We start from the raw sequence: 25,588 nt of genomic DNA on the forward strand, positions 1-25,588 counted from the left end.
ACTTCTAAAGTAAACCTGCTGTGCAGCAGGATCTAAATTGCTGCAGGATCTAAATTAAAAATAAAACACAGCCAGGGAGGTGTGGTTAGTGACGCATAAACAAAAGTGATTTATCTCGTAAATGGCACACTGTAGTTGTTATGGTGTTTAAAGTGTTCTTTTTCAGATTGTCAGCTATACTGCTTTGGCAATGTGTGGTGTTAGAAATATTAATGAAAATTTATATTGTGGAAGTGAAATGCCCACAATTTCTAAATAGGGGGCTGGACTGTTGGAGCCCCATGGATTCCCTGGTTGTGGTCAAACTGCTGAAGAACTATGTTCCAAGATCAGGGAATGATGTCCTCGGCCTTATGGCACCATATTGCCTATACTGTTCCTTAAGTCATTAGACACTTTATTTTATAAAAGTTATTCTGCACAACTCGTTCCTTGTTTTATATATATATAATTTACTTCTTTAAAATAGTTAAAAGTATTTTCTCACTTATCCATATCAGCTTGATACCTGTTTACTGTGAAGATAAAACGCTGAAGACATTATATTCTGCTATTTTAATCCAACCCATTAGAGAGGGAATTCTGAATTACTGTACATTCTGTACGTCCTAGGAAGAATTTCACAGTGACCGGCATGGAATTAGACTCCATTAAAAAAAAAAAAAAAAAGTCTTGGTTTATTTATAAATATCTTTAAGATTGAATAGGATTCTGAACTGAGACATATTCTTGTATGTGACAGCTCGTTGGTACGCCGTCACTTGGGCATCAAGTGCTCCTTTGATTAGGTGGGGAGCGTCCATTTAGACCACACAGACTTAGACCAAGCCACAACATGGAAAGACAAGATGGCGCTGAACCAGATACTGTGTGACCACGTGGGTGGGGGTTGGGACTTTCCCCTTTGTGACTCAGGGAGCTGAGTCACCTATTGTGAAGTCTGTGTTAATCCCTTAACCTAATGCATAATGTTTTCCTGTGTATGCAAAGTAGGTATTCTGTGACGGTGTGTCCTATTGTTTATTACTGGGCTTAGTGTGATTGGCTGTTTGTTTAGACCCAGTTTGAATGGTTGCTGTTCCAAACCTTTGTGTGTTTACTAATGAGTTTACTTGTATACAAATACCTTGGTGTGTCTAATAAAAATTAGTTGCTGTTCTACCTTCAATCTGTATGTGTCTGCTGTTAGCTGACTGCGTCTTTGTGAACGGGCTGACATTCGTGGTTTGGCGGCGGGAAGAAGCTGTTCGATGGGTGTGCTCAGTTGGGGCACAGGGGACCCATCACATTGTATATTCATTTTATCATAGATTTCAATGGAGGATCTGCTATTCAGTAGCCAGAGGCAGACTGTCACCTAAAAAATAATTTAATAATAAGTTTCATATGTAAAAAAGAAAAAATTAGAAAAAAGTATTCTTTCCTTTAGTATATGATCGATTCTTTAGCCATATACACAGGGCCGGCCTTAGGCCTTTAGACACCCTGTAAGAAACCTCTTCGCAGCGCCCCCCCCTCCTCCCCTAACCCTTCGCTGTCATCTATGTATAGTGTGCTTGTATAGAAGTGTAGTGATTGTAAAGGGGATTTATTAAATTAATAATGATTTAAAAATATTCATTACACATACACACACACACACACAGTTACAGGCAGACAATTACAGTCACGTACATACAGCCACATATACAGTGTCACACACACACACACCGTTACATGCAGACAACCACACACACACACAGGTAGGCAGAATGCCACACACACAGCCACGCACACAGGCAGACCGCCACACACACACAGGCAGACCGCCACACACACACAGGCAGACTGCCACAAACACACACAGGCAGACTGCCACAAACACACACAGGCAGACTGCCACAAACACACACAGGCAGACTGCCACAAACACACACAGGCAGACTGCCACAAACACACACAGGCAGACTGCCACAAACACACACAGGCAGACTGCCACAAACACACAGAGGCAGACTGCCACAAACACACAGAGGCAGACTGCCACAAACACACACACAGGCAGACTGCCACAAACACACACACAGGCAGACTGCCACAAACACACACAGGCAGACTGCCACAAACACACACAGGCAGACTGCCACAAACACACACAGGCAGACTGCCACAAACACACACAGGCAGACTGCCACAAACACACACAGGCAGACTGCCACAAACACACACAGGCAGACTGCCACAAACACACACAGGCAGACTGCCACAAACACACACAGGCAGACTGCCACAAACACACACAGGCAGACTGCCACACACACACACAGGCAGACTGCCACACACACACACAGGCAGACTGCCACACACACACACAGGCAGACTGCCACACACACACACAGGCAGACTGCCACACACACACACAGGCAGACTGCCACACACACACACAGGCAGACTGCCACACACAAACACAGGCAGACAGACAGACACACACATAGTTACCTCTATTCATTATGGAGGTGGTGGTAGTGCAGCTCCTGGATTCTGGTTGTTGGGGATGCAGGGACTCCTTCCTGCTTCCCATGCAGCAATTACCCGGCACTACTGGTCCCGCCCCCACCGTCATTTAGCCCCGCCGCATGATAAGCCCCCCCTCCCCCCATGCAGTAATGTGGTTTTTTTTTTATCCCGGGTGGAGAATAATGAAATCCTCCACCCAGGTAGCTGGCAATGTGTGAGCTGTGTCAGACGCAGGGTGCCCCCTGCTCCATGGCGCCCTGTGTGGCCGCAAAGCTCGCACACCCCTAAGGCCGGCCCTGCATATACATACACCTTGGGTCGGACAGTGTTTGAATCCAGTTTGTCTCTATAGTCTTCCCAGCTTCACTCCCGGCACTGTGCCAGGGCTGATACTTGGTGTACCTCACATATTGTTATAGTAAAAAGAAACCATTCACATTCCTGTGGCTCTATCCACAAAGTATTATTCTTTTGCATGACGCTGGGGAGCAGAAGCGGTAAAAAAGGATAAATTAACAGATGTAGGATGTGAAACCCAACCATGCGTTCTCCTGCTCTGTGACTGCTGGTGGCAAGCAGAAGGCTGATTGTAGATAGTTTGCTGTTTATGCCACCAGTTACATTGGGCAGGCCAGTTTTCCAGAGCTTGGACTTCATTACGGTGCATACATCATTGTAGTAAAGACATTTAACATTAATTTCTAATATGATTTTGTTGGAATCCATGGAAAATAGTTGGGCTTAGAGGTGCTAGGAGGAGTCAGGCACAGTCACACAAGATACCATATAAATTTAAATTTAATCCACCATCCATACATTGACTGGGAAAGAAAAGAAGGTAGTGTTAGTTAAAGCCTGCAGAAGTTGACTTGAAGTGGCGATCCTGTGGGTGTTAAGAGGGGGGTTTGGAGGCATTTGTGGGTAGGGCCTTAATCATCGACCCCTTAGATATAGTAATATATGTATATGGTTCTATTATTTCACTTTGGCTATCCTATCTTTTTAATGACTAGCCAACTTAGGCTACCATGGGCCACAGCTATGTAACCTCCGGTCACCCATCACATGTCCATTGACTTTGAGACAATAGAGCTACCCCATTCTGGCCATTTGTATAAGACCAGGAATGAGCTGTGACCTTACATTCAGACATGGAATATTCTGTCTGCCTCAAACCCCAATAACTTTGTATGTAAGTTAATATTTCCGTATGTATCTACCGCTGAATTATCACATCCTGGCCATTTTGGCCACATAACGTATATTTTCCCAAATGTAAAATGTATTTCTGTACATATTCCTAGATTTAGTTATATACCGCCTACCTGATCATGGCTTCTATTCAGAGCTGTAAACCTCCGCTATGCTTTCAAAGTAATGTGGTTATTTCTCTTTTCCTCAGCTGAACTTGGAGACTATGATCCGTATAAAAATGTTACGGGTTATGTGTCAGAATACAGGTTTGTGCCGGATCAGAAAGAAGACCTGGAGGAAGCCATTGAACGAATACACAAAACACTAATGTAAGAAAATCGCATGTTTCTCTTGTGGTTTTATTATGTAATATATGTATTTTCCAATATCTCTATTGTAAAATCCAAGCGTCTTCTATAAGACAGTGTTGTAACATAATAATGACCTTGTTAATATTTTTGGATACGCTTTTCAAATGATCTAATGCGTTTAGTTGAACCATTTATACACTGCTCAAAAAAATAAAGGGAACACAAAAAGAACACATCCTAGATCCGAATGAATTAAATATTCTTCTGAAATACTTTGTTCTTTACATAGTTGAATGTGCTGACCACAAAATTACACAAAAATTTAAAAATGGAAATCAAATTTTTCAACCCATGGAGGTCTGGGTTTGGAGTCACACTCAAAATTAAAGGGGAAAAACACACTACAGGCTGTTCCAACTTTGATTTAATGTCCTTAAAACAAGTCAAAATGAGGCTCAGTAGTGTGTGGCCTCCACGTGCCTGTGTGACCTCCCTACAACGCCTGTGCATGCTCCTGATGAGGTGTCGGATGGTCTCCTGAGGGATCTCCTCCCAGACCTGGACTAAAGCATCTGCCAACTCCTGGACAGTCTGTGGTGCATGCTGGAGTATGTTGCAGACAGTAGAACATTCTCCACGGCGTCTCCAGACTCTCACGTCTGTCACATGTGCTCAGTGTGAATCTGCTTTCATCTGTGAAGAGAACAGGGCGCCAGTGGATAATTTGCCAATCTTGGTGTTCTCTGGCAAATGCCAAACGTCCTGCACGGTGTTGGGCTGTAAGCACAACCCCCACCTGTGGACGTTGGGCCCTCATACCACCCTCATGGAGTCTGTTTCTGACAGTTTGAGCAGGCACATACACATTTGTGGCCTTCTGCAGGGCTCTGGCAGGGCTCCTCCTGTTCCTCCTTGCACAAAGGCGGAGTTAGCGGTCCTGCTGCTGGGTTGTTGCCCTCCTACGGCCTCCTCCACGTCTCCTGATGTACTGGCCTCTCTCCTGGTAGTGCCTCCATGCTCTGGACACTAGGCTGACAGACACAGCAAACCTTCTTGCCACAGCTCACATTGATGTGCCATCCTGGATGAGCTGCACTACCTGAGCCACTTGTGTGGGTTGTAGACTCCGTCTCATGCTACCACTAGAGTGAAAGCACCACCAGCATTCAAAAGTGACCAAAACATCAGCCAGGAAGCATAGGAACTGAGAAGTGGTCTGTGGTCACCACCTGCAGAACCACTCCTTTATTGGGGGTGTCTTGCTAATTGCCTATAATTTCCACCTGTTGTCTATCCCATTTGCACAACAGCATGTGAAATTGGTTGTCACTCAGTGTTGCTTCCTAAGTGGACAGTTTGATTTCACAGAAGTGTGATTGACTTGGAGTTACATTGTGTTGATTAAGTGTTCCCTTTATTTTTTTGAGCAGTGTAGTTTATCCAAAACCCTTGCAAAAACATTATATAAAGGCCAATCTAAGCATGCAAATAATATAGGCCGCAGGAGAGATGCATGGTACATAGATCTAGATCTAGATCTGGATAAGGCTGTCAGAAGTCAATTTCCTGTACATATTTCATTTGCACATGTTACTGGGGTGTACGTAAAAAATATTTTCTAGCAGTACGTAGAATTCAAATCATGCAGAAAAGCAAAGCGCTTAAATGATCAATGTGGATTTCCTCCTGCATCAAACAATTTCTACCTACAACAGATTGGCACGTTTCAGTACGCTTTAAAGGGATACTGTAGGCACTATAACTATTTAATCTCTTTGAAAATGAGTTAACACTGAATGATGGGACGTAGCCAGAGGATCACAGTCACTAAAACAAATTTAAACAGTTTAACACTAAATTTGGGTCCCAGGCCACCCACAGTCCGACCCTTACTGAAGGTGTGGCTAAGACAGAAATTGCACACTTCCTAGTAGCCATACCAATTCATATCAGCTATGGGGGCTGTGATAGGCTGAAAGCGGTCAGCAGATACACTCTGCCAATCACAACCGTCCATTGCTGCTCAGACCAATTCTTTTTTTTTTTTTTTTTTTATATTAATTTTTTGAGTTATTAATTACAAGATGTGCAATGATCTTACTGTCTTTCATCTCCGTTTCGGTGACTGGTTAAAACCGTACATCACCTATCCGTGATATCCTCGATATAGTTCTGTTTTTTTAGTAAACCACCATGCAAGCCCCATCACCCAGACAGATGTACGCCCTACATTTTTTATTATGCCTCTGTTGAGAACGTGAAGGTCATAATAGAAAGACCATCGAGGTGGACATGTGCAATGTGAGGGGGAGGTCTTTCTATGTCTCCTCATATAAGGCAACCGGGCAAAACAATGACAAAAATGATGTTGGTTTGGCTGCGGCAAAAGTCTTGCTTTAACAACTATGTGGACTAAACTCTGACAGTTGGTACCTGTGTAATAATGCTAATTTGTACAAGCTGACATAGTTAAACATTGTTAAAGTACAATTATTATAAATCATCCCCTGAGAGCTGTCTAAGCAAGACACATATCTGAGAATTGTTAAAAAAAACAATTCTTCAGAGTACGTTACATATGTTGAGTGTTTCATGTCTTTGCTTTTATACCTAATGAAGTGGCCATTGACTACTATTTTATTGGCTTGTCCAATGTAAACCAGGTTTGCTCAGTACTAGCCGTTAAATGAGGCGAGCAAGAACGGTTGATAGCTATAGCAAACAGTAATTTAGATCAAACAAGCCAATCATCTCGCCTCCAAGAAAAAGGGCAGTTAAGAAACTATAACACGTAAAATGACACTTTATAATAACGATTCATACAAAATCTTGCTCATTTGTCTTTTTCATTAGTGTCAATACATAGCAATTTAAAGGTGTGTCGTACTGTACTTACATTTGGCATTAATGGAAATTGTAAAATAAACCTGATCCTGAAATCACATAGCTAGACATATTTCAATCTGCTCTAATCAGAATAATATATTAAATGCTTACATTCTGGACACCCATCTTGTCTTGATTTGCATGTTCAGCCCTCCTCATTTGGTTAATGCACGGATTTGGAAGAAAGCGGAGTAGGCCAGGAAATTATACCACCAGATTTTTACACCCCCTGGACTCTCAAGCAGGTGGCCTGAACCCCCATGTCACAATCCTACCTTAATCTCCTGAAGCTGGCACAATATCTATAGCCCCCGCCACTCCTCCAGACCTCTTCATCCTTATGAACTGAATAAGTCCCCCACAATCTGGAAGGGAAATTAGAATGGCGTCTCTGGGGCTCTAATGGGGCATTGCCAGTGATATAACCAAAGTCATTAGTAGCACCCATAATGTGCAGGCCTGGGCAGATAAGGGGTATGCCCGCTCCTTCTCACCCACTGAGAGGCTACTTGGCCTGCCTCCAGGACAATGCAGTGAGCGCTGCGTGGTTCTAGTGCACAATGCATTCAGGACACCAGGGAACTAAAGCAGGCCTTGACCTAAAAGTTGGGAGCACTGGGAGACTTTGAATTGGTCTGGGCACAGTGGTCCTGTATGTTTAATCCTGCAGTGTAAAACATTGCAGTTGGTTGTTGTGACTTTTTTTCATTTTATTTTAATTTAAACTGCAATGTTTACATTGGATACAATGCTTTGCTATGCGGAAGCTTGAATTTGCACAAGGCATTCACGGTGCGTGCATAGGATTGGACCATTGTAGAGGAGCCATGACATGGCAGGCGGATATGTGAGCAGCGCCGTGGGAGCCTTGGCATTTTAAAATGGTAACTGATTTATTTTTCTTTATTGTAAACGGCGGAGGGAACCTATAACTACGGACAGAGGCACCATTGCATAAGGGATACAGATTTGTACTCCGAGCGCTATAGTGTTCCTTTAAGTCACCCATACATATTATATATAACTTTTTAAAGAAGAAATAGGTATTTTTCTTGAAACCCTAAATGTTTATATAACAGTGTTAAATATTAATACATTGTTTTTCAAAATGGGGGGAAATTATGAAAAAGAGGAAATATTGTTTTCTTTCTACACATTAAATGCAACTAGAGAAACGAACTCAAACTAGATACAATAATTTGCCCGGATTGTTTAAATGCCCAATATAGCTAGGATTTCAATACATTTTTCATTAATGAGAGAATAACGGTTTTAAAGCTAAACTTTCCAAAACTTTATTTTCTGAGATTACGTCTTGGTACTAGTCTCAGAATCCAAAATGGCTTCACTAAAGCATATATTTGTAGAAACTACACCCCAAACTATTTGTCAAAGCATTTTGACAACCATTTTATCTTTAACCTCTGTTAAATCTGCTGGTTATATTGAATAGTTTATGGGTTTTCACTTGTTTTATTTTTAGGGAAATTCAGACAACACGTGTGTTCCTACTATTGTAAACGCCCCATATTTATATTCTGATTCTGTTCTTGAGTACAATGACACATGCAAGATGTAGAGTGGGTTTTATAGCGCAGGAAAGAAAATATAGAATGGTACTCCTTATAAGAGCAGCTGTCCTCTGTAGGAAATCCCCTTCAACCTACGAAATATTATATTGGAACAGTAGTTATATAGTGAGGATGCGCAGTAAGGGACAAGGGGGTGGAAGGGGGGTGGGGATAAGGAATGGGAACACTCAATAATGTACACTGAAGGCAGGAACAAATTAATAACCAGACCTTAAATTGCTCCTTGAATCACATGTATATCATATAGTGGAAAACCGTCACGGTGTGTATCAATATATTCAAATATGGTCCAAAATATTAAAGTCCACCTATAATTAAAAAAAAATCTAAAAAACACCCTAGCACCTAGTTATTGTATCAAAACTATCAATCAACAGAGCTAAATATCTGAATCTGCAGGTTTTAGAGGATGTCTAACATGCAAATCATGTAAAACCACAGGGAATAAAGTTTCACTAGTACAGTAACCGGTAAAAAATATCTGATCAGAGACTGTATTGGATGCCACACGAACTATGTGGTATACATACTCCAGTGTCCGTGTGGCAAACAGTATATCGGCAAAACCAAGAGAAAACTGAAAATCAGATTTCTAGAACATCAGAATAATATAAGGAAAAAAGATATCAATCACACAGTTCCGGTTCACTGTAATAACTGCCCCATTTTCAAATGGCAGACTATGATGTGTTTCGGTATTGAACATGTAAAACCCCACTGGAGAGGGGAGGTTAGCACAGGGAGTGACCTTCTATATTAATCAATTAGGCACCTTGGAACCCGGAAGTCTCAACGCTGAAATAGACATTATCTGCTTCCTTTAATGTGAATGGAAATGCGATATACCCCTTATATGGACCCATTGTAATAAATATACCATTTAAAAAAGTGGATTAAACATTAAATGTTTTCCTTTTTTATTTTTTTTCATTTTCAAGATTATACTCTCCATATATTATTTTCATTTTCTTTCTTTTTTTTTTTGGGGGGGGGGGAGGGGGGAGTTTATTTATATTATCTATAAGTATTACTTCATGTGGATTTTTATTTTCATTTTTTATTTTGTATTTTTATTTTCATTTTTATAATTATTTTCATTCTTTGGAATATATATTTTTTGGTATATATATATATATATTTAAATTATATATATTTAATTTTTTTTATATATATATCTTCTTTATCTCAATATATATATACCCTTCTAGTGGAAAAAATACAGATTATCGATACGCTGGTCATTATGAATTCTTGAGTTAAAATGATAACTAAATTGATTGTTTAATACTAATTTGTTTTGCTATTTAACCATAATGGGTTCCTATATATGGGTATAGTATTCCCATATTTATTGTGAAATTATCTATACACATAAAAAAGTGATCCAGAGATCTATTGATAACCCCTTTTTTGGAAGTAACCTACACACAACACGTAAAGTCAGCTTTAAATTATAAAGAATATTAATACTATACTAAAACTTTAGGTAAATGCACTATAGTTTATAATGTACATATTTCTTCCATATATGGGACAAAATCCATATCAACAGATCTCTGACTTCTTTGTAGTAGTAATGACCTGTGAAGTTATTATAACTCCGGTTTTACTTTTTGTTTTTATGCATGTCTTGAGCCCTCAGGGCTTCCATCAGTAACCTATTTGCCATGTAAGCTACAGGTGGAACGCATACACGCACAATGGAGCGCACGCGTCACCATCTAGTATCCACATGAATTGGCGAACCGGAAGTGACGTTCCGTCATTCCTGAAATCCGGAAGTGATGTCACGGAACTGGCGAAACCTGGGAAATTTTCCTACAGCTGGAACAAACAAACAAACAACGCCAATGCGAAATTCAGCCACCCATATAAAAGAATGGACTCAGTGGGGAGGGATTATACTGCTTATTCTTGTAAGTGTTATTGCTGTTACAAATTTTAATACCAGTAGGTCCCTGAGGAAGTCCTTTGTGGACGAAACGCGTAGGACCTGGTACTATAAACGCTTATGCTTTTATATTTATTTTAATAAAGAAGAATTTTCTACTTTACAATCCAGAGTCTAACTCAGTCATCTTCGGAACAGAAGGAGAGGCCTACAATACTGCCTGAAACCCCATCTACATTACCACGGCATCTGATTCTGGAGATGCTGCACCATCCACTAAGGCAGACCGTAAAGCCCTGTCACAGGAAATTAGGGCTATGCTCCAAGCCATGCTGAGGAAAGAGATGGCTTCTTTATCCAGACGGGTAGTCACTGTTGAAGCAGACCTGCGAGCTACAAGGGTGGCACAAATGGCCATGGATGCGGCCCTTAACACACTACAGAAAAGTAATCTGACCTAAATAACCGCATGGCCATACTGGAAGACAGAGCCAGAGAAAGAAATGAGCACATGCGGGGGGTCCCCCAGACTGCTACCAACGAAGTATTGCCCTACTTTATCAGGTGCCTTCTATGTACTCTTCTGACACCAAAACAGGTGACCTTGGACTACTGTCTCCACTTGTCTAAACCCCCTAAAGCTCTTTCAGAGGTTTCCAAGGGATATCCTTCTGAAGTTTGTTCGAGACTCTAACGTGAGTGTTTTAATTGGGGCTACCAGAAGCACCACTTCCACAACCTTTTAAGGATGTTGACTTACCTTTTACAGGGACATGTCCCGTCAAACCACGGTGTGGCAACCGTTATTCTGACAGGTCACTCAACTACTTCGTGACCACAAAATAATCTAAAAGTGGGGTTCCCGACGACTACTAGTGGAGAAAGGTGGCAAGACCTTCCATGTTACCAACATCTTGGAAAAACCTTCCCTGCTCCACGACTTGGGGATTCCGTCCGGGCCCCCTCCCCCCCCAACACCGCACTTACATAGAAACATAGAATGTGACGGCAGATAAGAACCATTCGGCCCATCTAGTCTGCCCAGTTTTCTAAATACTTTCATTAGTCCCTGGCCTTATCTTATAGTTAGGATAGCCTTATGCCTATCCCACGCATGCTTAAACTCCTTTACTGTGTTAACCTCTACCACTTCAGCTGGAAGGCTATTCCATGCATCCACTACCCTCTCAGTAAAGTAATACTTCCTGATATTATTTTTAAACCTTTGACCCTCTAATTTAAGACTATGTCCTCTTGTTGTGGTAGTTTTTCTTCTTTTAAATATAGTCTCCTCCTTTACTGTGTTGATTCCCTTTATGTATTTAAATGTTTCTATCATATCCCCCCTGTCTCATCTTTCCTCCAAGCTATACATGTCAAGATCCTTTAACCTTTCCTGGTAAGTTTTATCCTGCAATCCATGAACCAGTTTAGTAGCCCTTCTTTGAACTCTCTCTAAGGTATCAATATCCTTCTGAAGATCGGGTCTCCAGTACTGTGTACAGTACTCCAAGTGAGGTCTCACCAGTGTTCTGTACAATGGCATGAGCACTTCCCTCTTTCTACTGCTAATACCTCTCCCTATACAACCAAGCATTCTGCTAGCATTTCCTGCTGCTCTAGTACATTGTCTGCCTACCTTTAAGTCATCAGAAATAATCACCCCTAAATCCCTTTCCTCAGATGTTGAGGTTAGGAGTCTATCAAATATTCTGTACTCTGCTCTTGGGTTTTTACGTCCAAGATGCATTATCTTGCACTTATCCACATTAAATGTCAGTTGCCACAACTCTGACCATTTTTCTAGTTTACCTAAATCATTAGCCATTTGGCTTATCCCTCCTGGAACATCAACCCTGTTACATATCTTAGTATCATCCGCAAAAAGACACACCTTACCATCAAGACCTTCTGCAATATCACTAATAAAAATATTAAAGAGAATGGGTCCAAGTACAGATCCCTGAGGTACCCCACTGGTGACAAGCCCAAGCTTCGAATATACTCCATTGACTACAACCCTCTGTTGCCTGTCACTCAGCCACTGCCTTACCCATTCAACAATATTGGAATCCAAACTCAAAGATTGTAGTTTATTGATAAGCCTTCTATGTGCAACAGTGTCAAAAGCCTTACTGAAATCTAGGTAAGCAATGTCTACTGCACCACCCTGATCTATAATTTTAGTTACCCAATCAAAAAAATCAATAAGATTAGTTTGGCATGATCTCCCTGAAGTAAACCCATGTTGTCTCTGATCTTGAAATCCATGTGTTTTTAGATGTTCAACAATCCTATCCTTTAACATGGTTTCCATCACTTTCCCCACTACTGAAGTAAGGCTTACTGGCCTATAGTTGCCCGACTCCTCCCTATTACCTTTCTTGTGAATGGGCACAACATTCGCTAACTTCCAATCTTCTGGGACTACTCCTGTTATCAATGATTGGTTAAATAAATCTGTTAATGGTTTTGCTAGTACACCACTAAGCTCTTTTAATAGCTTTGGGTGTATTCCATCTGGTCCCATTGACTTATTTGTCTTTACTTTTGACAGTTGAAATAGAACCTCTTCCTCTGTAAACTCACGTGTAATAATTGACTAATTTATCCTTTTTCTTAACTGAGGTCCCTTTCCTTCATTTTCATCTGTAAATACCGAACAAAAATATTAATTGAGGCAGTCAGCTAGACCTTTATCCTCATCTACATACCTTCCTTCTTTTGTTTTTAATCTAACTAATCCTTGTTTTACTTTTCTTTTCTCATTTAGGTATCTAAAAAAAGTTTTGTCCCCCTTTTTTACTGACTGTGCTATTTTCTCTTCTGTGTGTGATTTGGAAGCTCTTATAACTTGCTGAGCCTATTTCTGCCTAATCTTATAGGTCATTCTGTCTTCCTCACTCTGGGTTTTTTTATAATTACTAAATGCTAACTTTTTTAGTTTTTTACTATTTTGGCCACATCTGCGGAGTACCACAGTGGTTTCTTGAATTTTTTGCTTTTACTGACAAGCCTAATGCAATTTTCGGTTGCCTTCAGTAGTGCAACTTTTAAATAATCCCATTTCTTTTGGACTCCATTTAAATTGCTCCAGTCTGATAATGACTTCGTGGTCCATAGATTACTCCATTTATACCTGCATCAGTGGCGACGACGTCAAGAGACCTACCACCCTGAGCAACATACCTGCTTATTGCCAGTGGGCCTCATACTAGTGCAGGCAGCACAAAAATTACTGTTTGCTTTACTTTTATACTTAATGTTTTGTTTCTCTCATTTACCTGGCTTCGTAAGCTCAAGTTAAGCCTGTAATAACCTGCTGTCTCCCCCCTCCCCAGCCCCTCACAACCATGCATGTCGCCAGCGAATCCTTCACGGGCAGATTAATATGCCATGTGTCTCTAGCTAATTACTCCCTTCGTTATATGCATTTAAATTAAAGTTGAAACAGTTTAAACTCAGTATGTGCCTTTCTTTTTTTAACTTTTTTTTCAAAAATGGTGCTAAACCTTTGATGTATTGAAGAATTTACTGTAACAAGCTTATGTCCATTATGATATTCCTGTTATGATATGCGCAATGATAGCACCGCAAAAATAAAGTATGTAAAAAAAAAAAACAAAAAAAACTTCAGTTAAAAATATATAGACATAAGAGTTAAAAAACAAATGTAAAAAAAAAAAAAGGTACCCATGTATATATGGAAATAAAGTGGATATGGGCTCGAGGACATTACTTTTCTGGTTAGTCAGTAGGAGGTTGTCAGGCACATGTTCTTGCTGTTTTTTTGTTTGTTTCGCTGGTTTCATTGAGGGTTTGCCAAGGAATCTGCCAAACGCGTTTCGCCCGTGTAGCTGTGGGTTTTATTAATGATTTTATAAAATACTGAGTATTTATATAGTTATGCGTACTATATAATTACTGTTCCGATAACCCACGTGTGCTTTGCGTCTAATCCTACCCCTAATCCCTCCTAGTAATCCTGCCTTTGAGGGGTTCCCTCTGCGGACGCCAGTACTGACAGAGCTCTCTGTATTATGTGAGCCATGAAATCCCTCTATGTCAGAATCACTGCAGCTGAGTGTGATCTCTTTAAAAGGCTATGTGTTGTGCTCACTTTAACTGTCAGTCTGGATCCATTAATTGTGGCCCCAGCAGACTGCAGGGCCCCTCAGGAAGTGAATGATACCTGGGGCTCCCTGTTTTAAAGTGTTGACAAGCTGGGGGCCGGGTCAGAATCACTGTAGCCACCATCTAATCACTTTGAGCACTGCAGATAGTTTTTCTGTCACTGTGGCCTTAGCTTATCTGACAGATGGGCCCCTCAGGTATCCCATACCTGGGGCTTCCTGCTGGTATTTTAATGTGTGACGTTCTATGCCATCAATGGTGTTAAAGCCCTGCACTGCATGTCTGAAGGTACTTTCCATTGTGACTTCTTTTTATACATTTCCTCTGCTTTTCGGAGCCCAATACTTTGTAAGCCTCTCTCTCCCATGATATCTGGCAGTTATATACGGTATATATTGTATATGTAAATCCCCACTATGTGGCTGTCTGTTAATGCGATGCTGAATAATCTCTGCTGAACGTTTGAACTGACACAGTATCTCTAACAGCCTGTAGCTATCGTTCACCTCCCCTTCACCCTCTTCCTGTGATTCTCTTACTCCTTGCATGTAGCCCCCTCTGCTCTGTGTCACTGAATTCTCACCTCATTCATTTCTCATTGTGTCGCCATTTGTTTAGTTTGCCGTTTTTCGTTACAGAGGGCAAACCGATGTCTTTCATATTTTTTTGTATACATCTGTTGAGCAGATTATGCTGTCCACTAATATTTGTATTTATATGTAGCGGTGCAGTTTGTTATTGGATGATCGTTTATACATAGAACTGACATTAACAGTTACAGTTCCATAGTTTGAGGTACACCTTTGCCAGCTAAGCGGTTTTTATTTATTTTTTTCTCAGTATGTGCAGCCATTATCCTTTTAGCTCTCGCATGCTTGAATGGACTTTCAGACAGCCCTATAATGTCCAACCTAAAGAAATCATCGCTGGAGACCCCTCTATTTCTTCTTCTAATTAGTGCATAGTGTATCTCTCTTGTCTCTCTGCTGTTATTTTTCTTAGTTGATCTTCAGCTCCTCCTCGACCTGGACTTGGTGTAGATATTTGTGATCGAACTCTTGTCCGGCTCTCATGTTACTGATCCGGTATTATCTTCTTGATCACATTTTATTCCTTTCCATTCTCTGTCACTGTTCAGTCAAAATAGGTCTTTGGTGGTCTTTTCCCTCTCTGTTTTCCCTTGGGAAACGTATAATTTTGTCTTCAATTTAAACTATATGCGGATAATACCCCAAATCAGGCCTCTGTTTACTCGAATTTTGGAATCTCATCCTTGTATTAGCTAGGATTGATTGATGCTTTGCCTGCACTCACTGTGACACCCAAAGCAAATGCCTTTTAATCAGATCGAATACATATGCAACCACACATTTTCTTGGCTAATGCATGGAATAGGATCTCCATTTCCCTCGTGTTCCCCTGGACCTATTCGTATTGAATTGGCTTTGCCAGGAAAATACTGTCCTGTTATGTAGAATTTCAGTGCTGTAGGAGGGACATCAGGTCATTAATCACGGAGTTATACTACAGCACGTGAATTCTACCTACTGCAGTGTAAGACTTTTTTAACATGTTGCTCATTGACCTGAAGCGTTGATGTGGGTCTGTCTCCACTAAAATGTTATCGTTCGTGATCATCTTCTACTTATGCACCTCAGCAATACTACATTCAAATAAATAAAGTACGAAGCTTTATGAACGATGCAGAAGTACACAAAGTATTGAATTGACCCTACAAAGTTCCAACAATACAATGTAAAAAGATATAGGTTTGATTTTGAACAAGTCCCTCGCATTTATTATTATATTTTGTTGTGTTGACACTCTAAAACAGAGCCATTTCGAACAATTTCAGAAGTACTTAATGAAGCTGATACTTTCAATGTCTGCGATGTCACTGTGAAATTATAAATGATAAAGCCTGTTCTGCTAGTATACTGTTGAACAGGTTTGTGTTCATCCTCTGCTGCAAGATGTTTGTTTTTATTTTCTGATAATCAGCCGTGTGCAAAGCTCTATTAGACCTGCTGTAAAAGGAATTGGGGTTTGGTATTTCCAGAGACCTTTGAAGTAGCACTAGGTGTGCTGCAGATTTTAATTTGAGCTGTAACATTTGGGTACAGACAGAGATACGGAAATGTATTTTCTCTCCAATAGCTCCAGGCAGAGTGAGCAGAACAAGCCGTAATTTTCAATAAAATGTGTTTATAAGATGGAAATGGTAAACCAATACGTAAAGCAAATAAAAATAAATGCTCAGAGTAATAAAGTATTCCATATATTTTAGATTTCATATATGTTTTTATACTTTACATACAAGTTTGACTTTATGCATTTTTTATGCAATTCTTCTGTGGTTTCTCCCAAGGGTCCGAGCTTCTTGTAATGCAGGCAGGATTGTAAATGGATAAATTCTCGCATTTTAGCGGAGTAGGAGAAGATTTGTGTTATGACTCTTTACTCTGATGTAGCTCCTGGCACTTGCTGGGTCTTGCTGCTCCAACGCTTGTGATTTGTGAACCTCCATAAATGAATTGTGGATGTGTTGGGATGCATGCTACTATTCTGTAACCGCTTATTGTTTCCAGTTTGGTGCATTGCAAGAAATCCTCACTTGCTTTATACCTGGGATAGAAGAACATTCATCAACATTATTTTGTTTACATTTCATATTTGTGTGTGTACATATTTAATATAATAGAGAGTTAGAGGTGTATGTCTTATCATTTTGGTTTAGAATTTGAGTTGGGGGTGGGATTAGTATCAAGGCTAGGGATCCTTTTAATATTAGGTGGGGGGGGGGGGGAGATTCATTTCTCCTTATTTAAATTCTTTTAATTGAGCCCCTCTCCACATATACCAACGAGGAGCAGGGGAGAAACAATTGTATTGTTTGTGACTCCTTCGCTCCTCTGTCCTCTGTCAGATCTGGAAAGGTCTGAACAGCTTTCAGTTATCTTGGGCAGACTGTCCTGCACTAAGGGGTCTCTACACTGCACTGTGGCAGTTAAATTGCTTTAACCCCTTAAGGACCAAACTTCTGGAATAAAAGGGAATCATGACATGTCACACATGTCATGTGTCCTTAAGGGGTCAAAGGGACACTATAGTCACCAACAACAACTTTAGCTTAATTAAGCAGTTTTGGTGTATAGATCATGCTCCTGTAGTCTCACTGCTCAATTCTCTGCCATTTAGGCGTTAAATCACTTTGTTTGTACAGCCTTAGTCACACCTCCCTGACTGTGACTTGTACAGCCTTCCTAAACACTTCCTGTAAATAGTCATCTAAAGTTTAAACTTCCTTTATTGTATAGTCTGTGTAATTTAGTATTCCTTATCCCCTGCTCTATTAATAGCTTGCTAGATCCCGCAGGAGCCTCCTTTATGTAGTTAAAGTTCAATTTACTGAGCAGGAGATAAAAACTGGCTAGGGCTGCATAAACAGAAACAAAAGTGATTTAAATCCTAAATGGCACAATACTGAGAAGAGAAACTTCTGAGGCGTGATCTATACTAAGGATAGGCAACCTTCCACACTCCAGATGTTGTGGACCACATCTCCCTTGATGCTTTGCCAGCATTGTGGCTGTCAGATCATTATGGGAGATGTATTCCAAAACATCTGGAGTGCCGAAGGTTACCTCCCCCTGATCTATACACTAAAACTGCTTCTTTAAAGGTTATAGTACAGGTACACATATTTTATATAGGCACACGGCAACCACAGTGCATTCTGTGTTTAGGCATATGCCTGATTTGAATGTTCTTGTGGTTATTTATAAGGTTCTTCTACAGGGAAATAAACACCGATCCATAATCTGCCCTTATATTGTGCTTTTTCTTCAAACCCACTGCTTTTACATAGGTTTGTTACGTAGAGCCAGTAGGCTCATTCATTAATGGAACCTGTATGGATCATCTGTAGAAAAGATATCACATGCAATGTTTCCATGTTTGCTGTGTACCGATGGTTTGCCAATTTAAAGTGATGTGTGGGTTGTATTTCTTGTATAAAAAACTAATCTTTGAAAATAAGGAATTCCCCCCCCCCCCCAAAAAAGGGGGGGGGGCGGAGCCAAGCAGGCAAGCAGCCCAGACGTGTCTGACCAGAGCTCCCACGTCTGGAGACGGATAATGGGGTATAACGCCGGAACACATCGGCCCACGACCAAGCCAATACGATACCTCTACTCAGGGGGGGCTACCGAATCGATTGGTGCCCCTCATGAACCCCTGCATTGCCAACCTGATGAAACGAGGCTTGCGGCCTACTTGGAACTGAGCCGCAGGGAGACGGCCGCTCCCTGGGGCATTGACGGTACCAGGGACCGCAGCGAAATACTTTCCCCCCCCCCCACGACCGGCGGGGGTTATCCCGGTCCCGAGAAAGCAGCTTGACTCACCTATTTCTCCCCACTGCCGCAGCACACACGGACAAGCCACAAAACTCAAGATGGCGGCGGATGGCTGTGAGATAGTGACGGCAGAGCAGCAAAAAACACTGGAGCAGCGTCTGGACGACCTGCTCCAGAGATTTTGGCAGAAGCTAGAACTTAAAGCAGCCCAGCACAAGCAAGCACAACGGGGAAGCGCACCTTATGGGGACAGACCTCACCGCAGGGAACCCCATCGACTGCAAAGAGCACCAAGCGACACACACAAGGCTGGGCCCGCCATCACCATTATGCGCGCCCTGCCGAGGGGCCCCCAACACCCCCCGAGGGCGAACAAACTGGGCCAGCCACGGAAACCCAAACACCCTCGGAATAAGCAAAAAGCCTACCACCGACGAACACAGAGCACACTGCGAACTGTACTCCAGCGGCAAGATCAGCGGAGACCTGCAAGCCGCACACGCCAACATCATTACCTGAGGGTTTTACTGACCCGCACGCCCAGCACTCGTACTCAGCCACAAACCAAGACACACGCCGGTGAGTTGGGGCACAAGCCGCGGGGAGCAGGGAGGGTGTCCTCGGGCACAGCAACAGCACAGCCAAGTACCCCTACCCCAAATAGCCCGCCTGGGCTGAAGGCCACCAGGGCTAAAGCCCGAAAGCATCCCCCACAGCAGCTGCGGTCACAGCGATATAAATGGCAACGAAACGCCAGACCCCCCAGCACTCCCACAAGAGGAGGAAACTCGGACTCTAGAAGTCACCGGGTTTGTGGCACAGCGATGCCGGCCTACTCACCAGCCTGGGGCTGGAGGATCACCACTTCCTGTACCCACACAGCGGCGGCCCTGGACAGTCCGCCAGCGCGCACCAGCGTTATCCTACCTGGCCAAAGAATGGACTATCCGTTCCAGCATGTCAGTGGCATCGGGTGAAGGTTTGCAGCAGAGAGGACTATGATAACTGCAGCTGAGCTCAGATTACACTCATTACATTTACTTTCATTTATTGTTCTGTTTTCCCCTGTCGATATGCTTTTCCCCATTGCTGTCTCAATACTACTTTTTTCCAGTATAAACCTTGCCAGCCTGTAGTCAGGGCACTGATTATTTGTCTTGTTGCTGCATCACTAAGTATTTGATATTGGTATTTATCTAATTTCATCCTGCAGGGCACTCACAAGCATACTGTATCGCTCTATAATGCCCTACTCACACTAACCGACAGGTTTCGTACCAGTACACGCATACAAAGGATAGGAGCAAAGCCACCTACCTAACCAGCAGACCACAAACATCTGCACACACTTACCGCACACACGGCAAGCCTATATGGGGACACCAGACCAGACCCACATCTCTCACTAGTGCACACCGCAGGGTGGGGGCCATGGCTCCCTAAGCCTGCCGCTAAGCAATGCGACCTAAGCACTTCTACCAAGCACCCAATTATGAGCATATCGTTTAAGCGCAATATGATAGCTGGTATACCTAGCCTAACATACTCATATCTACAGTTTACACGCATTGCCTGAATGTTTACTCTAATGATAAAGTGATCACTCTAATGATAAAATGATAAAATCTATGTTTGTGTTGAAGCCTACCAGTGACACCTTTTGTATATGTGTTTGGAATGTGCAGTAATATCTAATGCCACCGAAAATGTATGTTACAGCAGTGTGAGTAGTCCAATATGTTGTTAAAATGAGAGGCTTTTTGTAAAACTAATGACACTCCAATGCACTAACTAGGTGGCTTCTAACAAGGCCTTCGCTAAGATCTAACGTTCATATACCTTCACTCTATGTTTAAATTTAATTGTTTACGCCTGATAACAATATAAAAAATGTGCTTGATATTCATGTACCCCACATGTTCCACGTGGAAAAGCCTGAGGACTGCTGTTGGGGCACCTCTCGCCTGCTTGTACTATGTATTTGCACGTCAAAAATAAAGAATTGAAAAAAAAAAAAAAAAAAAAGGGAAATACCTTAACCTACACTCTTGTAGAATTATTGAAAACATTGGACTGGATTGTCTTTTTACTCTGCTTACTGAACAGGGGATTTTTCCATAGACTTCAATAGATGAATTGCTAATCAGTAAGCGTAGTATACTCGCGCCCATTGACTGTACTGCGGTTTACATTGAGCTTGTTTTCTTTCCTCCAAGGCTGAACTGAATTAATCTGTAGATTCCACAAATATCAATGCCCTCCTTGTTGTATTTTTCAAAGTACATCCAATATAGTAATCGACTTGGACTGGAGTAAATATATTTTGCAGAACTTGCTGCTACTTGATTTTATTGTGTGGGTTTTTGTCTTCTAGGGGTCAAGTCCCTGCCGTAGCAGAATCTAATTATTTGGGAATCGCCAAAAACCTTGAAATGTATGGAGTTGATCTTCATCCTGTTTATGTAAGTCTCACCACGAAATGTAATGAGAGAGAACGGTTATTTTTCATTGCAAATTTGGGCTTACCACCCTACAACAATACATGTTTTATGTTTATTATTTTCATTGTTTCAGTGTATCTTAGTGCATACCTGGTTTAAAATATTGTGGGACACATAAATGATGGTCGATGAGCTTGCCCCCCACTATTATGATACCAAAACTTTTCAACAACACTGCTTTTCCGATGGGTTTGTAGCAGATCGCGCCTATTCGGCAGTACAATGACTCAGTGTTATATCAGAACCCCGTGGCATGTCACATTCATTTATTACTCTATGTAGACTGCGCAGCTACTAGATAGGCATGCTCCAAAATATATTTAAAAACACTCAAATTGAGGGGTGCCAATGAGAAACTGCTATCTATTGCAAATTTTAATTAAAAAACTTTATTTTATCATTTTTGATACTGTCTCAGTCCCACTATTGATATGTGTTTACTATTACTCTATTATGTTTACTTTTATATGAAACTTGCCAGGTGTCCAATGGTTCCATTAAAGTGTTCATAATATATAATCTTACTATCCTAGGAAGTGTCTTATTTAATAACACGGGTATCGGTTCGATTGTATTGGGATAAATTCATAGTTAACATTTCCAACACAATTGATTGCAGAGCCAACAAGCTTTATTTAATACAAGGGTAGCCGACGGGTTGATGTCTTGTTAACATCGCAGGTCTCTCTGTCATACCCCACTTAATGAATCGTTTCATTATGTACAGTAATTGAGATTCAAGTGTATGAAAATAGCATAAATCTTGATCTCGCTTATCCATCTTTTTTAGGTGTAAATCCAGGCCTTTTTGTGTTCTCCCCCGTTAAATGAATAACATTAAAGAACAGATTTGCAAATTATCTTTGCCTTTACTTTAGCTGATTCATGTATTTTCCTGCAAGGTAAAATCTATCAGGTCAAAGGAGCAAGACATTGCTTCTGTAAAATAACCATTTAAATTGGCTTTGTTGGAAAAGATTTAATAATCCTTAAAATTGCAAATTGGGCAATCTCTGTCCTGTGAATAATGAATGTTTCATATTGTCGGAGTCCGCTGAATTCATGCATGTCACACGCTCCTGTTTTTCTGTTGGAGTAATAATGGTTCATAATTACCAAGCAGACATTTGTCAAAACAATAACGAAGAAACAGAATGTTTTCTTTTACTTGGAATTAATCATTTGAAAACTAAAATAAAAACACCTATTACATATCCATCAAAAAACATCATTATGCACCAAATGGTAGGCCTAGAATTGACATTTTATTGCTCTGTAAATATGTATTCAAGGAATGGAAATTTTGTCTGAGAAAGTACACGTTAACATTTGTTGCACATGGTGAGATTCATAATGCATGCTTTCTCAACGGAGTTATTTTTTTATTTTTTTTATTTTATTTTTATGCCCACACGTTGCAAAGGACTATTGGACTTATAGTTTTAAAAGAGCTGGGGATCTATGTTTTTGGCCACCCTTGTTGGGGTCTGTTTTGCTTGCAAGATATGATGATTTGCATGTTGTTAGCGTGGCAGGGCAGTGTTTATGTATGATAGCACGTGTTCATGTATGATAGGCCGTTGTTAGCGTGGCTGGGCAGTGTTCATGTATGATAGGCCGCTGTTAGTGTGGCAGGGCAGTGTTTATGTATGCTAGCACGTGTTCATGTATGATAGGCCGTTGTTAGCGTGGCTGGGCAGTGTTTATGTATGACAGGCTGTTGTTAGCATGGCAGTATTCATGTATGATAGGCTGTGTGAGCCTGGCTGGGCAGTGTTTATGTAGGATAGGCCGTTGTTAGCGTGGCAGTATTCATGTATGATAGGCTGTGTGAGCCTGGCTGGGCAGTGTTTATGTAGGATAGGCCGTTGTTAGCGTGGCAGTATTCATGTATGATAGGCTGTGTGAGCCTGGCTGGGCAGTGTTTATGTAGGATAGGCCGTTGTTAGCGTGGCAGTATTCATGTATGATAGGCTGTGTGAGCCTGGCTGGGCAGTGTTTATGTATGATAGGCTGTTGTTAGCGTGGCTGGGCAGTGTTTATGTAGGATAGGCTGTGTGAGCCTGGCTGGGCAGTGTTTATGTATGATAGGCTGTGTGAGCCTGGCTGGGCAGTGTTTATGTATGATAGGCTGTTGTTAGCGTGGCTGGGCAGTGTTTATGTAGGATAGGCTGTGTGAGCCTGGCTGGGCAGTGTTTATGTAGGATAGGCTGTTGTTAGCGTGGCTGGGCAGTGTTTAAAACCTCAATATGTGCAGAATTGAGAGGGCTGGAGTAGAGGTCACAAGCTTGAACAATGAGTGTGATTCACATAGCTGGAATGGGTATAGATCAAAGTGTATTTAGGAGAAACAAAAACAGGAGTTGTATTTTCACAAAAAAAAGTGATTAAAGGAATACTATAGTGCCAGGAATAAAAAAACTGTATTCCTGACACTTGCTCCCCCTGCCTCCACTTTCCCTCGTGCCCCACCCCACCCCCTTCCATGTTAAATAAAGGTCTAAAAACACTTTATTTGCTTACCTTATCCCAGTGCCGATGCTGCTGGACTGATGCTCCACCCCCTCCAACATCCGGTGACAAACAGGCGCTAATGCGCATGCGCGGCTAATGCTAAGCGAGCATTACACCAGTGTGAGTGGACGTCCAGCGTCAGATACCAGACCAAAGGTCTGCTTCAATCCAGGAAGCCCCACCAGTGGCTGTCTGGTAGACAGTCACTGAGGGCAAGCTTAGTGCTGCCTCCAGTGTTTTACATTGCAGCACGAAGTGCAAAAGGGACACTGCACCCAGACCACTTCAATGACAACAATATTTAGCAACTTGTGTATTTGTTTGTGAGTTATAACATATACAATTAAATGTAGATATTCATACCTCTGTACCCTGTGACTCCATCTTAGCTCCCTGTCAATCATTGTTATAAGCTCCGCCCTTTACACCTGGCAGTCAGTACAGAGAGAGCCACCTCCATCTTAGCTCCCTGTCAGTCATTGTTATAAGCTCCGCCCCTTACACCTGGCAGTCAGTATAGAGAAGCCACCTCCATCTTAGCTCCCTGTCAGTCATTGTTATAAGCTCCGCCCCTTACACCTGGCAGTCAGTACAGAGAGAGCCGCCTCCATCTTAGCTCCCTGTCAGTCATTGTTATAAGCTCCGCCCCTTACACCTGGCAGTCAGTATAGAGAGAGCCACCTCCATCTTAGCTCCCTGTCAGTCATTGTTATAAGCTCCGCCCCTTACACCTGGCAGTCAGCATAGAGAGAGCTGCCTCCATCTTAGCTCCCTGTCAGTCATTGTTATAAGCTCCGCCCCTTACACCTGGCAGTCAGCATAGAGAGAGCCGCCTCCATCTTAGCTCCCTGTCAATCATTGTTATAAGCTCCACCCTTTACACCTGGCAGTCAGTATAGAGAGAGCCGCCTCCCTCTTAGCTCCCTGTCAATCATTGTTATAAGCTCCGCCCTTTACACCTGGCAGTCAGTATAGAGAGAGCCACCTCTATCTTAGCTCCCTGTCAATCATTGTTTACACCTGGCAGTCAGTATAGAGAGAGCCACCTCCATCTTGGCTCCCTGTCAATCATTGTTATAAGCTCCGCCCTTTACACCTGGCAGTCAGCATAGAGAGAGCCACCTCTATCTTAGCTTCCTGTCAATCATTGTTATAAGCTCCGCCCTTTACACCTGGCAGTCAGTATAGAGAGAGAGCCACCTCCATCTTAGCTCCCTGTCAATCATTGTTATAAGCTCCGCCCTTTACACCTGGCAGTCAGCATAGAGAGAGCCACCTCTATCTTGGCTCCCTGTCAATCATTGTTATAAGCTCCACCCTTTAAACCTGGCAGTCAGTATAGAGAGAGCCACCTCCATCTTAGCTCCCTGTCAATCATTGTTATAAGCTCCGCCCTTTACACCTGGCAGTCAGCATAGAAAGAGCCACCTCTATCTTAGCTCCCTATCAATCATTGTTATAAGCTCCGCCCTTTACACCTGGCAGTCAGCATAGAGAGAGCCACCTCCATCTTAGCTCCCTGTCAATCATTGTTATAAGCTCCACCCTTTACACCTGGCAGTCAGCATAGAGAGAGACGCCTCCATCTTAGCTCCCTGTCAATCATTGTTATAAGCTCCGCCCTTTACACCTGGCAGTCAGCATAGAGAGAGCCACCTCCATCTTAGCTCCCTGTCAATCATTGTTATAAGCTCCACCCTTTACACCTGGC

At 41.9% G+C, this 25,588-nt stretch overlaps 1 protein-coding gene across 1 annotated transcript in view; it reads left to right on the forward strand.

Moving 5' to 3' along the window:
* Nucleotides 1-25,588, forward strand: part of EPB41L4A (erythrocyte membrane protein band 4.1 like 4A) — a 203,143-nt gene that overhangs the window by 72,667 nt on the left and 104,888 nt on the right. The window contains exons 6-7 of the mRNA XM_063453630.1: nucleotides 3,899-4,019; nucleotides 21,237-21,324. Of these exons, the coding sequence (XP_063309700.1) occupies nucleotides 3,899-4,019; nucleotides 21,237-21,324 (209 nt within the window). The remainder of the gene's footprint in view (nucleotides 1-3,898; nucleotides 4,020-21,236; nucleotides 21,325-25,588) is intronic.

This window comes from Pelobates fuscus, chromosome 5, assembly GCF_036172605.1.
Source record: "Pelobates fuscus isolate aPelFus1 chromosome 5, aPelFus1.pri, whole genome shotgun sequence".
Lineage (NCBI taxonomy): Eukaryota > Metazoa > Chordata > Amphibia > Anura > Pelobatidae > Pelobates > Pelobates fuscus.